This window comes from Varroa destructor, unplaced genomic scaffold (genome assembly GCF_002443255.2).
Source record: "Varroa destructor unplaced genomic scaffold, Vdes_3.0 BEIS01000003.1, whole genome shotgun sequence".
NCBI classification, from domain to species: domain Eukaryota; kingdom Metazoa; phylum Arthropoda; class Arachnida; order Mesostigmata; family Varroidae; genus Varroa; species Varroa destructor.
In genome coordinates, this window is record NW_019211456.1 from 12720617 (window position 1) to 12732373 (window position 11757).

General features: G+C 39.9%; 1 protein-coding gene across 4 annotated transcripts; it reads right to left on the reverse strand.

The window, feature by feature from the left end:
* Positions 1-2692: 2692 nt before the first annotated feature.
* LOC111247597 (cationic amino acid transporter 4-like) lies at positions 2693-7659 on the reverse strand. 4 transcript variants are annotated; one of them, XM_022798705.2, is made up of 8 exons: positions 6082-7659; positions 5632-5793; positions 5307-5420; positions 4733-4834; positions 3904-4120; positions 3423-3628; positions 3083-3191; positions 2693-2851 (listed from the first exon to the last, which is right to left on the reverse strand). In XM_022798705.2, the coding sequence occupies exons 1-8, from the start codon at positions 6814-6816 to the stop codon at positions 2790-2792; spliced, it is 1707 nt and encodes a 568-aa protein (XP_022654440.1). In that variant the 5' UTR covers positions 6817-7659; the 3' UTR covers positions 2693-2789. The 4 variants fall into 4 exon arrangements, with proteins under 4 accessions (XP_022654440.1, XP_022654438.1, XP_022654439.1 ...); XM_022798703.2 differs by having other exon boundaries at positions 4562-4834; XM_022798704.2 differs by lacking the exon at positions 5632-5793 and having other exon boundaries at positions 4562-4834.
* Positions 7660-11757: the final 4098 nt, after the last annotated feature.

Here is an 11757-nt window from a genome sequence, read left to right on the forward strand (position 1 = left end):
CTTAAGTGCTGCGCGCGGCAGTAGATTTTAACACAATTAAAAACTATGCTATTTTTTTTTGAGTTCATAGGATTACAAAGAGAATGTAAGCGTTGCGTTAATCATCGTCGATGGTAACGCTAGATTTTTTACAAAGTACTATGATTAAAGATATCCTACGTTACACATTAGATCAATAGGAACCAATATGAATTACTAAAAACTGATATTGGTAATTTAAAACAATCATCAAACTAGGCTGCAAAGGCACCACTTTGCACTGTAGTATGTAAATCGATGCCATAATTGTAGTCGCGTACTAAGTTTGATAAGTTGAAACGATCCTCATAGTGTATGTGCGTCTACTTATACACTAAATCCCACTTTTATATCCTAACTACTCCCTCTCCATATATATATATATATATATATATATATACCTGAACTGTTACATCGCCTGAAAACATCAACTTTGAACAGGTAAGTCTGGAACTAAAAAGATTATAAAAACCCAGTTTGAACCTATTCACGACAGGTATATATGCAGTTCGAGTTGGAAAAAGTTGTGTTCTGCGCCCTCTAGCCTTGTATGTACGGCAATTATGTATCAGTCATCCGTAAGCACATACGTTGGTTCTCTGTGCCTCGTATGCAAGTGATAACAAACGCCATTGATGATAACTTCTCAGGGAGATATAAGATCTTCGTCCGTACCTCTGCCCTCACAAGAAATAGCGCCCTAGTCCTTATACGGAACTTCACTATCTTCGTTTTTTTCATTCAGACCTCGATATTTTCGCTAAGCTGTTATCACTGGCTCTGTATGTCGGCGCCGTTATTCTTTCCGCTGATGAAAAGACTGCGAGTTAACAAAAATGTCCATAGACGGCCATGATAATGATGAAGGGTAGCCGACAACGGTTCCATTGAGGGAAGTAAAAGAGATTTATGAATTCAACACAATCTGGTGTGGCTTGACAACAAATAGTGTTAAGCGTCAAAACAAGGAAAAGAACCGTTTTACAGGATTTATATACATATATATGCACAGAGAAGATAGGGGTAAGATCAACAACGCTCCGTCACGTATAACAACTCAGCAATCTATGACAGTAAAAACAATAATAATAATTCGCCTTTTCAATTGCATGACAACTAGATTTAGCGGGCTTCGCCCAGCGTTTTACCTTCTGCTTCTGAAGATATTTTCCCAATAGGGTTCCATAGACTCTTTTTAAAGGAGCCCATTATTTTTCAATGGTACAAGAGATAGGAGATGCCTTTCGTATACTGTACCCAATTATCTCTCACATAGTGCTCATTGCGATCCTCTGTTCAAAGACCAGGCACCTTAGTCAATGCAAAGTTATCGTGTGCAGCTTTCGATAGTGTACGCGACGTCTGTAAGGTAATTCCCTCTCTAGGAAGAATATTGTACACGTACTTATGCCTGTATAACACATTCACTTTTTTCAACCTCCCTGAGTGCATATATCTATAGCCTGCCCTTGCTATTTCTATTATCGATAATGTGGGCAGCTCGCACTTTTGATTGACTAATTAACGGAATCAACAATTAGTGTATGCAACTGCGATTGTATTCGGTCCACATCCTATTCGTTCACTATTTAGAGGAACCATCCTTAACTTTTCCTCACCTACGGACGGGGTCTAGGAGCTTGCTTGTAAGCTAATTAGGTCGACTCATGGACAACGTTACCCAGCCTATTATTAGCTGAGTCGTCCCGTCCGAAAACAAAGTACGTTATCAAGCAATATTCATGCTCTGTTTAAGTTTTCGCTACACTTTAAGCCACTGGCGGACAATGATAACTGTAGAAGAAAATAACAGTTTTCCAGGTTTATTTCGTTTGGCACCCACATAGTTGTAATTTTCTCAGCTGCACAAAAGGTCTTGCTATTGTTGTTTCAAGGACCTTCTAGGGTAAGAAGTTGAATGTGAGGTCTGGGGAGGAACTGAACGGGGGGTAGCACTGTGACTGTTGTCTCTGCCTTTCCTATTGAAGAATTCATTATTATAAGGGGAGCAACGTATGTTTGCACGCGACGGTTCAAAGCTGGGTCGTTACTATGTGCCTCCGATAAAACAGGTTGATCTAGTTGTCCCCTGATAGTTCAGTGGGTAACGTGCTGATTTTAGGTTTGAACCCGGGTATAGGCGAACTTCGATGCTTAACAGCAACGCCGGACGGAAAATTCGAGACATAGCTGATGTAGTTACCACCCAATCGCCGAAGTGCAACCGTTTGCTGCTATGCGAACCATTCACGGTCGTAAAAGATGTGCCTTTCACAATACGTAGTAATATCTTTATTTATGATGTAACCCCTTTGTAAATACGTAACGTAGATAAATTATAAATCAGTAACGTAGATAGCTCAGCTGTATTGTGAAAGCGATTTCTGCCATCAAAAATCAGAAGAAATTAATCAGAACTGTTTGCATAGGGTAGAAAACCGACAGACAAGTGAACTTGTTCTAAAGTGTGACGGGCTTAATTGTATATAAGTCTTTCAGTTAAATAAGGCATATACGCTTTAGACCACTGATCCGTTATCATGAAAAATTAAGCCAGGTCTTGGTCGCGCGACATATTGTCTTGAACTGGCGATATACACTGGTGTACTTTTCATAACTTGTAGTGCCTTCAAATATTTTTTTCAATGGCACGTTACTGACGAAGCACTCGCTGTTAACTTATATTTACATAGTTTTATTAGACTTCACGAGCTGTTAACGAGTTAACAACGGACAACTGTCGATCACGTTGTATACTTAGTGGTGGCAAATTATTTCTTTTTGCGATTTAATCGGCTGTGATGAATCCCGTAGCCAAAATAGACCGCTGAACCTGTACATCAGATATGATAATTATAATTACTTTATATTATATTAGATATTTTTTTCAAAATGTTTGGTCTAATTACAGTATATCGTGCTGGATCGTATGGCAAGATCGCTTATGCTGATCACGGTCGGTAAAATGCAATTTTCTTAACGGCAAAGTTTTACGTAAGGCGGTATGTGTTCTTCGGTTAGAAAAGTATAACTTTTCGCGGGACAGCGATAACTTGAAACTTACCAATAGCTAACCAAATGATAAGCCGTATCCAAGTAATCAGGTCGAGTGTCACTATAAGCCCGGCGTTAAATATGATCGAAAATATGGGAAGAATAGGGACCCAAGGCATCTGAAATAATTCAGTGTTTTCATTTGACAAACAAAGATCTGTGAGTTGCCCTTACACAAAACAGGAGCGGACCCAATTGCAAAAACGGCCCTGTATTCGATCATGTGTATGTTATGATATTGTTGTTTTCTTACATTAGAGTAATAAGCTAACAAATACCGTGTATACGTAGATTGACCATATGAAGGGAATTGCCGTTAAATAAAAAAAAAAAAAAAAAACTAGACTTACGCTGTACTGGTCGTTCGAGAAATTCGAGTTTCCGGGAAGTTCGTGGGCAAAAATCAATAGACCGCATATTATTATGGTAATCACGCTGATACTGGCAATGGTCCAGCCGAGGTAGACCATCCAGGTAGGCCCGTTAGCGATGTAACGATTATATTTGACGATAAAGGCGGCTAAAATCGTGGCTATAAAGGTGATAGCCAAGCAAACTACAGAAAGATAGCGCACAAATATAGAAACGATATTGAAAATGGGTGAACTTGATTTTTGATCGGATTTCGATCGTTTTTGGTAAACACACAAACGACTCTTATATGAATTCTTTTCGCTGTTTGTTTTATAGCTTTAATTGGCTATGCAAAGGCAAACTGATATCATTGAATGAGGGACCCAGTAAAAAGAGAAACGCATACAGTGCGTTGATGCATGAATATATGTATATTCCCAGAGACCCACGCCTTAGGCATACTACCGCCTTACGTACCGACGACAAGTTGGCGCTGCCCATAACTGGAAGGCAAAAACTGCCGTAAAAAACGAAAAGAGGGTTTGAGGCCATGTAAATCTGTTGGTGAAGCATTCATTACTGTGATGCAGTGTAAACCATCCGAGATCTGAAGATCTTCAGGGAAAGTGTGGACAGTCGAAGGCCTGGACGAATCGATCAATTCCGGCCCATCCCGAGCTGAAGAGTTTTCTAACTGGAGCCACAGTATAATAAAGCAAGCTAAATATTTTGATTTAGGTAAAGTAATTAGCTTTTACTTTACATAGATCCATACTAAATATAGATCATTTTAAAAATAATCACATCGGTCTTAAATTACAAGATTTACATGCACCGACCACAAGTTCCACGACCACTGCGACATACTATTCATACATATGGGCCCGCGTAAGTGGAAACTATGGATCTAAAGAAGAATAACACCTAAAAGACGAAATGCTATTGATAGATGTGACATGAGCTGATCAATCTAGTAGTAGTTATGATCTTTTAGCTGCCGTCACAGTAGTAAAATAACCAGTTTGTAAACGTTGATATTTTTTTGGCACTGATGTAAATATACAGAAATGTGTATTTTTTCAGTTATTTGAGTTCAGCAAATAATAAACGTGTCAAGTATAACATAAATGCTTACCTCAATAACCACATCTAAAGGTGTATATTTGGAAATAAGTAGGGCACACGCTACGATCATATAAGCTAGCAGTGTACCAATTGAAAGCATGTCGACCAATGCTTCCGTGTTTAGCATGCAGGCACAAATTGCGGACAACAACGATAGGACATACATAGACACAACTGGCACCTGAGACTTATTCAGGACAATCGAGAACGACGTGAAGAGTAGGCCATCTTCGGCCATCGCATACCCAACGCGGGTCATAGCAAAAACCGTGGCCATAATTACCTGCAGGACCGTTTGCTCGTGTTATTCTTCGATATGTAAAATATAAATATGGAATATTTTTTTTTAATTATTGCTATAGTACCTATACTCTATGGCACAAATGGTCGGATTCCATAATAAAGATAATTATAACTTCGCAATGATATATATATCTATTATTCCACATGAGTGATGAGATATTATGATAAAAATGTCACAAACAAGCTATTTATTAAGCTTGATATTGAGGGGATTCGGGTGGCAGATAATACATAGGGTCGCTCACAGGTGTTATATTTGATAATGGTTGGGAGGGAAATTTGGTTGTCTACTGAAGTGATCGAATGCCTACATTTCCTGTTTATAGGCCTGAATTAAAGGTCGGTTTTTGAAATTTAATATTATACCGCGATAAAAGTCAAACTGGTATGAACCACGACAGAGAAATATTTACCAAGAATCACATAAAGGTATCCAATACCTCAAAACTTACCGTTGACATTCCGGCAAGAGCTCCGGCGGAGACGATATACTGAGCCCAATAAGCCTGATGAAATTTTAATGCTTCAAGTAAACCAGACGTAGAACTGATATCGGCGAAATACATCTAAAAATGTAATTTAAACATACATTACGGAGTAGGCACTAGAGTCAAGCACATGGAATCCAAAGGTTTTCCGTTCTAACCTATGTGAATTAACATGGCCTTGTGCTTGCAGATCTACAAATTATTATTACACGTTTGAATAACAAGTTATAATAAAAAAAAAAACTGATACTTTTATCGTGATGAACTGTGTGCAAAGCTACTCGCCTACCATTAGCGTGAGTACGGCGGCAACGAGGACATAAAGTGTGGTAACGATTGCCATAGAAACTATGGTGGCTACAGGAAGTGACTTCTGCGGATTGAGGGCCTCCTCGCCCGATGCGGCGATCGCGTCGAAACCCACGTATGCATAAAAGCACTGTGCAGACGCCTACCAAAAAACATTTATTGTATTCGATCGCCAGAAAAAGCGATACCCTCAAAGAGCTTTTCTTATTAACACATTTATCAATGTTGAGGGGTTCAATGCTAATTGAGGTCTGTATAGATCATCAATTATATTGAGTTTGCAAAAACAGTTAAGCTAAAATGTTTGAATGATTTTCAAATGTGTCTATTTCAACGCGTTGATCTCAGCCAAACAAAGCTTAAAACTGCGATCTGATGTTTCTTACTGTAACTGAGGTTTCTCTCCGAGGTAGACCAAAAATCTCCTTACTTGTAAAACACCGCTAATTCCGTACGGCATGAATCCGTTGATGAATTCTGGATGATCTTCCTTAACGAAATTCGCATTGTTTTCATGGTACTTCCAATTATCGAAATCCGCATAATAAAAACCCACTCCGACAACGGTAGCAAGGACTACTACATTAATACCCACGAGCGTATTATTTAGTCCCGAAGTCGTCTTTACACCGAATGTCATAAAGATCACAAATCCCATTAAGATTGCAAAAGCCAAGAAATCCGGAACTTCCGAAAGATAGGGATCAGTGGTAGAAAACTCTCCCATAATAGCTCGAGTTCCGTTGAACACGACATACCCAGTTAACGAATCGATGTATGCACTACACGCCCGAACGCACGCCGCTGTTGCGAGCATATTTTCGAGAAGAACGTTCCAGCCAACAAAGAAGGCCCAGAACTCGCCTATCGAATAATAAACGTACGAGTAGGCTGAGCCCGAGCGTGGATAGCGTACTCCGAAATCAGCGTACGCCAAAGCCGCAAGGAGTGACGCAACTCCAGCAATCAAATACGAAAGGATTAATGCAGGCCCCGTAGTGCCACGTGCAATCGATGGCGAAAGTACGTAGATTCCCGAACCCAACATATGACCAATGCCCAGCAGTGTAACGTCGTATGACGTTAAACACCGTTTGAGATTCGTGGACATGATGTCCATAGTGGACACCTCCTTCTTCCGGGATAACATGTTGATGATCCACATCTTGACAAAAATTTTGTTCTAGAACCGACCTATACAACTGACAACGACGATAAACACCAGGTACTAAAGTCTCCTGACGACCTTGTTCCTGCTAGCACATAGGACGATAACGAGAAAGTAGAATGTCCTTTCGTTGACTTCGTGACGATTGACATCGATCGCGTCCATATTACAGGAGATCCAGATGCCGGTAATCTGCGCCCAGGATCATTTTGGCCACAACTCTATCAATACCGAGCAGAGTGAGAAAAACCATTATTCGCTAGGTACCACTTCGTAGATGTTGGCTGTTGCTGTCCTATTACGATTGTCTCAATAGTTACGGAAAGGCCGTGTAATTTGCAACCTAGTGAACCCCGACAGGTTCCAATCTGTTTACGTAAGGGTAGGTCGATAGAGGCCGAGATAACGGGTGTTGTTTTGTGAATAGGATCGATTCTGGGAAATGGTGAAGCTTTACTGTCGCACCGCAACTTGCATTTAGATACAGACTCTTTGGTTTTCGAATGTCCGTTTGACTCGTAAAATGAACGGACAGACATAAACCTCTGGGATAGTATTACTATTATCACGATGATTGTGATCATTCAGAGATCATTGTCATTTTACCGTCGGATGTTACAGTGATCAACTCAGCTTCAGTCCAGTGGGAATATTCGGATCCAGTCTCGCAGTCTCAGAGAGATCTCACGCCTTTTCTTCCTATACAGACCAACTAGCAAACACATACAAGCGCGGGCAGTCAAAGATTACCGAACATTTATTGTTGTTAGCAGTTGCCACCGATACTGACTCTACAACGACGGTAAACGGTGTGACCACTGAACGTTTAACAGCGTCTCCGACTGTGCGCTTGTGTATATATGTGTGCGTGTGCGTGAGGGAAATATGCTATGGAATAGACAGATATATATATATATATACATACGAAAAGTCGCCTATAAACAACGCTCATTCCAATGCTAACTGCTTCGGTGCCTCAATGGCCGCAGCCTGTTACGTTCTTTCACAACTAGTCAGCTAGCTCTTTCGGCGTATAGCGAAATAAGTCCATAAACTCGCCCGTGTAAGTACATTATCATCAGTAACAGGAACGGCAGTATAAAATGGAGCTGGTCGTTTATCATAAGAAAAGAGTACACAAGTCTCATAAATAGTTGTTAAAAAATCGACGATTTCCATAAGATATTAGAAAGAAGGCCATTTCGTTAGCCCAAAACCTTTAGGTAACTTTCTGTTACATTCTTTTTGAGACTAAAATCTTAGCTAAATCAACCTTTCAACCGACGTTCGCGTTTGTGTGGGCGTGGAAACTTTCCGCGTATACGATACGCATCTAAATCTAACTCAAAGAAGATCACCGGCAACTGAAATAGTATCTCGAACTCGAAAAATTAAATCGGGTTATTTTTATCGACTTTTCCATAACATAAGCTGTAAAAGTCTGTCGACCGTGAACGCTATCGGTAGACAATTTTTATGGGTGGACAATAGGCAGATTGATCCCCTCCTCTACACGTTTAAGTAAATTAGCGACACTGGCCGTATCTGTGAGAGTTCATTGAGAGCTCAGGGCTCCAGCGGTTACGGATCGTTTTGCCCTTATAGGCACTCCTGTTGGCTTCTTACTATTTATTAGCAATGATTTATATCGATAGCAAACTGCAAGTTGGAACTCATCAATGAGACCATAATCAATATTTACCTGAGTTCCCACCCGTTTCATAGTAAACACAAGTTTAGCTCTAATCTGAATACTAGAACTTTTTCATTGATTGGGACCCTGGCAAAGGTAAACGTGTTGAATACGCTTATCACAGATAGGTGCCTTTTACAAATCATTGGCTACGCGTCTCATGTAGCAGTATTCTAAAACTACTAGATAACTTGATTCACGCACACAAAGAACTTTGGATAATTTCTTTAAGGTATTCTGCTTTCTAACGACTTTTATGCGGTTTATCGACTTCGACGGAATAAGTACAATGACTATCTTAGCTAGGTTTGTGGACTTTTAGTTTGGCCTAGAGGCTAAAATAGATTTGTTAGATTGTCGAGTACCATTATTTGATGGCAATCGGTATTTTGCGACCGGGCATCGTCGAAGTTCGTTTGTCACCTTCCTAGGCAATAATAACGAGAGGTTTCATAGTTTAAAGCATGATCATGCAATACTTCTTACGAAAAGAAGGTGAGACATCTGAAACGTCATTTGCATTCCCTTAGCCAAGGAATATACCGCGCGAATTAAAAGTGCGTATTTCCTTCATCTATCTGACGATACTTCATTTCCTATGCTTTCGCTGAGTACATTCGATAAATGAGGATGTCTTCACCTATGTTAGGTTCGCGATATGTTGTCTTCGTATTGCATTTCGTTGCCATATAATGAACTTTCAGCGTTCAACAGCTGTCATTTTGTCCCTTCCTTCATTCCTCACATTGAGCCGATCCCGTCAGTTACGTTCAGTTTGCGCGATACTCATGAGAAACACGTGATGCCACGCTGGCAATGGTTCATCTCCGTCGATTCTGTTCAACTGTGTGTGTGACGTCAACAACGTTGTGGGGCTAAGTCCGCAGGTCAAACCTGCCTTAAGATAATTCTCCCTTACCGGTTCCCAAAGTTACAAAGATGCTTTACCAGCAAAGCTCATGACCGCTTTTAGACACTAGCGTTCGACTTATCGATATATATATATATATTTGTATTTGTCATAACACAATAATCGAGTGTTTTCAAATTGAAAATTTCAAATGTCGGTAGACGCGGCCACCGTTCGAGAAGGCTATTTCGCTGAAGTTCTTTCGAAGACACGACGACAACGACTAAAATTGGAAAGCTTATTGGGGCAACGAGATTTGCTTTTAGCAGGAATACGTGCACAAACGCATCTCAGTCTTAAGTAATTAATCGAATTAAACTTTTAATGCAATTCCTGTTAACTTCTAAGGAAAACTTTTAACCCGATCTACGTACGCCTACCTCTGGATACTGCTCCCGAAGTTCCCTAGTAAAGCTCATAAATAAAACTATGGATTCGGCATATCGTACAAGATAATAATACAACAATAGCATTGAACAAACGATAATTTCTGATAACATATGCAAAGGACGTTGGCAGTTGTAAGGCAACGAATTTATTCACGGTGTTAAATGATTGGTAAGATCGTAACTGTCCTACACTTTTATGGCAACAAATAATTACTTACCATCGATCTAACTGGACGCAATCAGTTAGCAGTGTAACCCAACGTTTTTGAGGCAAACCAATCCCACCGACCACCATATCTACACTAACGTACACTTTTCTGTGAGTGACTGTTCTGTGAGAGAAGAACAAGGCGAAAATCGCATTGTCTTCATCATTCATCATGGCAGGTCTAGATTTTGTTTTAGCACCATAGGACACAGTATCTGAGGGTCTTAAGGTTACTGTTCTACACGAGAACAATTAGAATCTAAGTCAGGGTGCCGGACTAACTAGCGGAACAAGCGACTCCTCTATTTCTCGTACGTAATAAAAATTACCGCGAATTTTGTTCAACATGAACAAAACGATACATTCTTTTATTGCCTGTGTCTTGCAGGTTCAGAATTTAGTTCCGGAAGTTTAAAAGTTAATTTAGGATTAACAAGCAGAACACTTAATTAATTCAAAGTGCACCAGTTCAATTCATTTATAGAAAAGTGGTGGATTGGAACATACAGTTTAATTGCACGTTTCTTATATAAAGCAGTGCACGTACCGATTTGCTGTGATACTCAATTACATAAGCCTGACACAGTCTAGCCCCTAAATATCGTACGTGCTACACAGAGAATACGCGTGCAGTTTTTTTTCGCATATTATGTTAGCTGATTCTTAAATTCGATTCCCTCTTTAGATTCCGTAATATTATTGAGCTTCAGCGTGATATCGATTAACCCTGTTCGTAATGAGACTTGCCATACCACGTAGCTCTTGGTATGTGTTGTTAGGTAGATTAAATGTCTTTCTTGTCATGTAGGGATGGAGTGACTAGTCTAAGACGACAAAGCGACACTTTTATGGTATTCCAATATCCAATACTGTTCTAGAACACGTACGAAAATCTCGTTTTTTTTTTTTTTATATTTGCTCGGCTGAAGCATTGAAGTATTCTATTACACTGCCTAGGGCTCTGTTGCTCTAAGATATGGATTTTGCGGGTATACGCCTGGCTTCGCTTAGCCCTTCCCTTGCGTTCAACCTCAGATAAGATAAACAGGCGCCTCCCATCGGAAATCGACTCATCAGAGTCAGGCGTCTAGACCTCACATGAGATATGAGCATCAATCCGAGCTCGTTTTCAGAAATCTCCATTCCCGTCAGCGTTATATACTCTTTGGAGGATGTCCGAGTATTTAAATGTCGATAAATAGGCCCATTTTTGTTTCACAGAACGACACATGTCAAATGCCAGCTTAGTCATATAATGTATTGGTACATGCACTATCGATAAAAATAAGAATCCCGCACGTGTCTGAACTGACTTTCTGTATTGTTGGCTTGTACAAGCCGTACTGCGTTTACTTCTACAAACCTCTCGCTGGCCGTAACCATGCTTCACTTTTCATTTCATGTGCAACAAACTTATTCGGATATAATGCTATTGTCAAACCACTACGGTTATAACATAATAGTTATATATAATTCGGAAAGCTTTTCCTGATGCAGATGAGGCCGGCCTAAACCTAGCAGTGGTCAATATTAGCCCACAATTGTGTTCACTAATTCTTCTTTAGAAAATTTCAAAGGACCATTCACTCTGATAAGTGAAGAGGTATCGCGAATATGCTGACAAACTGTCCTATTATTTGAATAATACATATCTGCGCTTATCAAATCTCCTCTCCCTTTATCTCTCTCTCTCTCTCTCTCTCTTTTATATATATATATATATATATATATATATATA

Coding starts and splice junctions, on each gene's coding strand:
- LOC111247597 (XM_022798703.2), bottom strand. CDS start 6,816: ATGTGGATCATCAACATGTTATCCCGGAAGAAGGAGGTGTCCACTATG. Junction 3,629..3,903: donor GCAGCGCCAACTTGTCGTCG/GTACGTAAGGCG, acceptor ATCTTTCTGTAG/TTTGCTTGGCTATCACCTTT. Junction 2,852..3,082: donor TATCATTTGGTTAGCTATTG/GTAAGTTTCAAG, acceptor TCTGATGTACAG/GTTCAGCGGTCTATTTTGGC.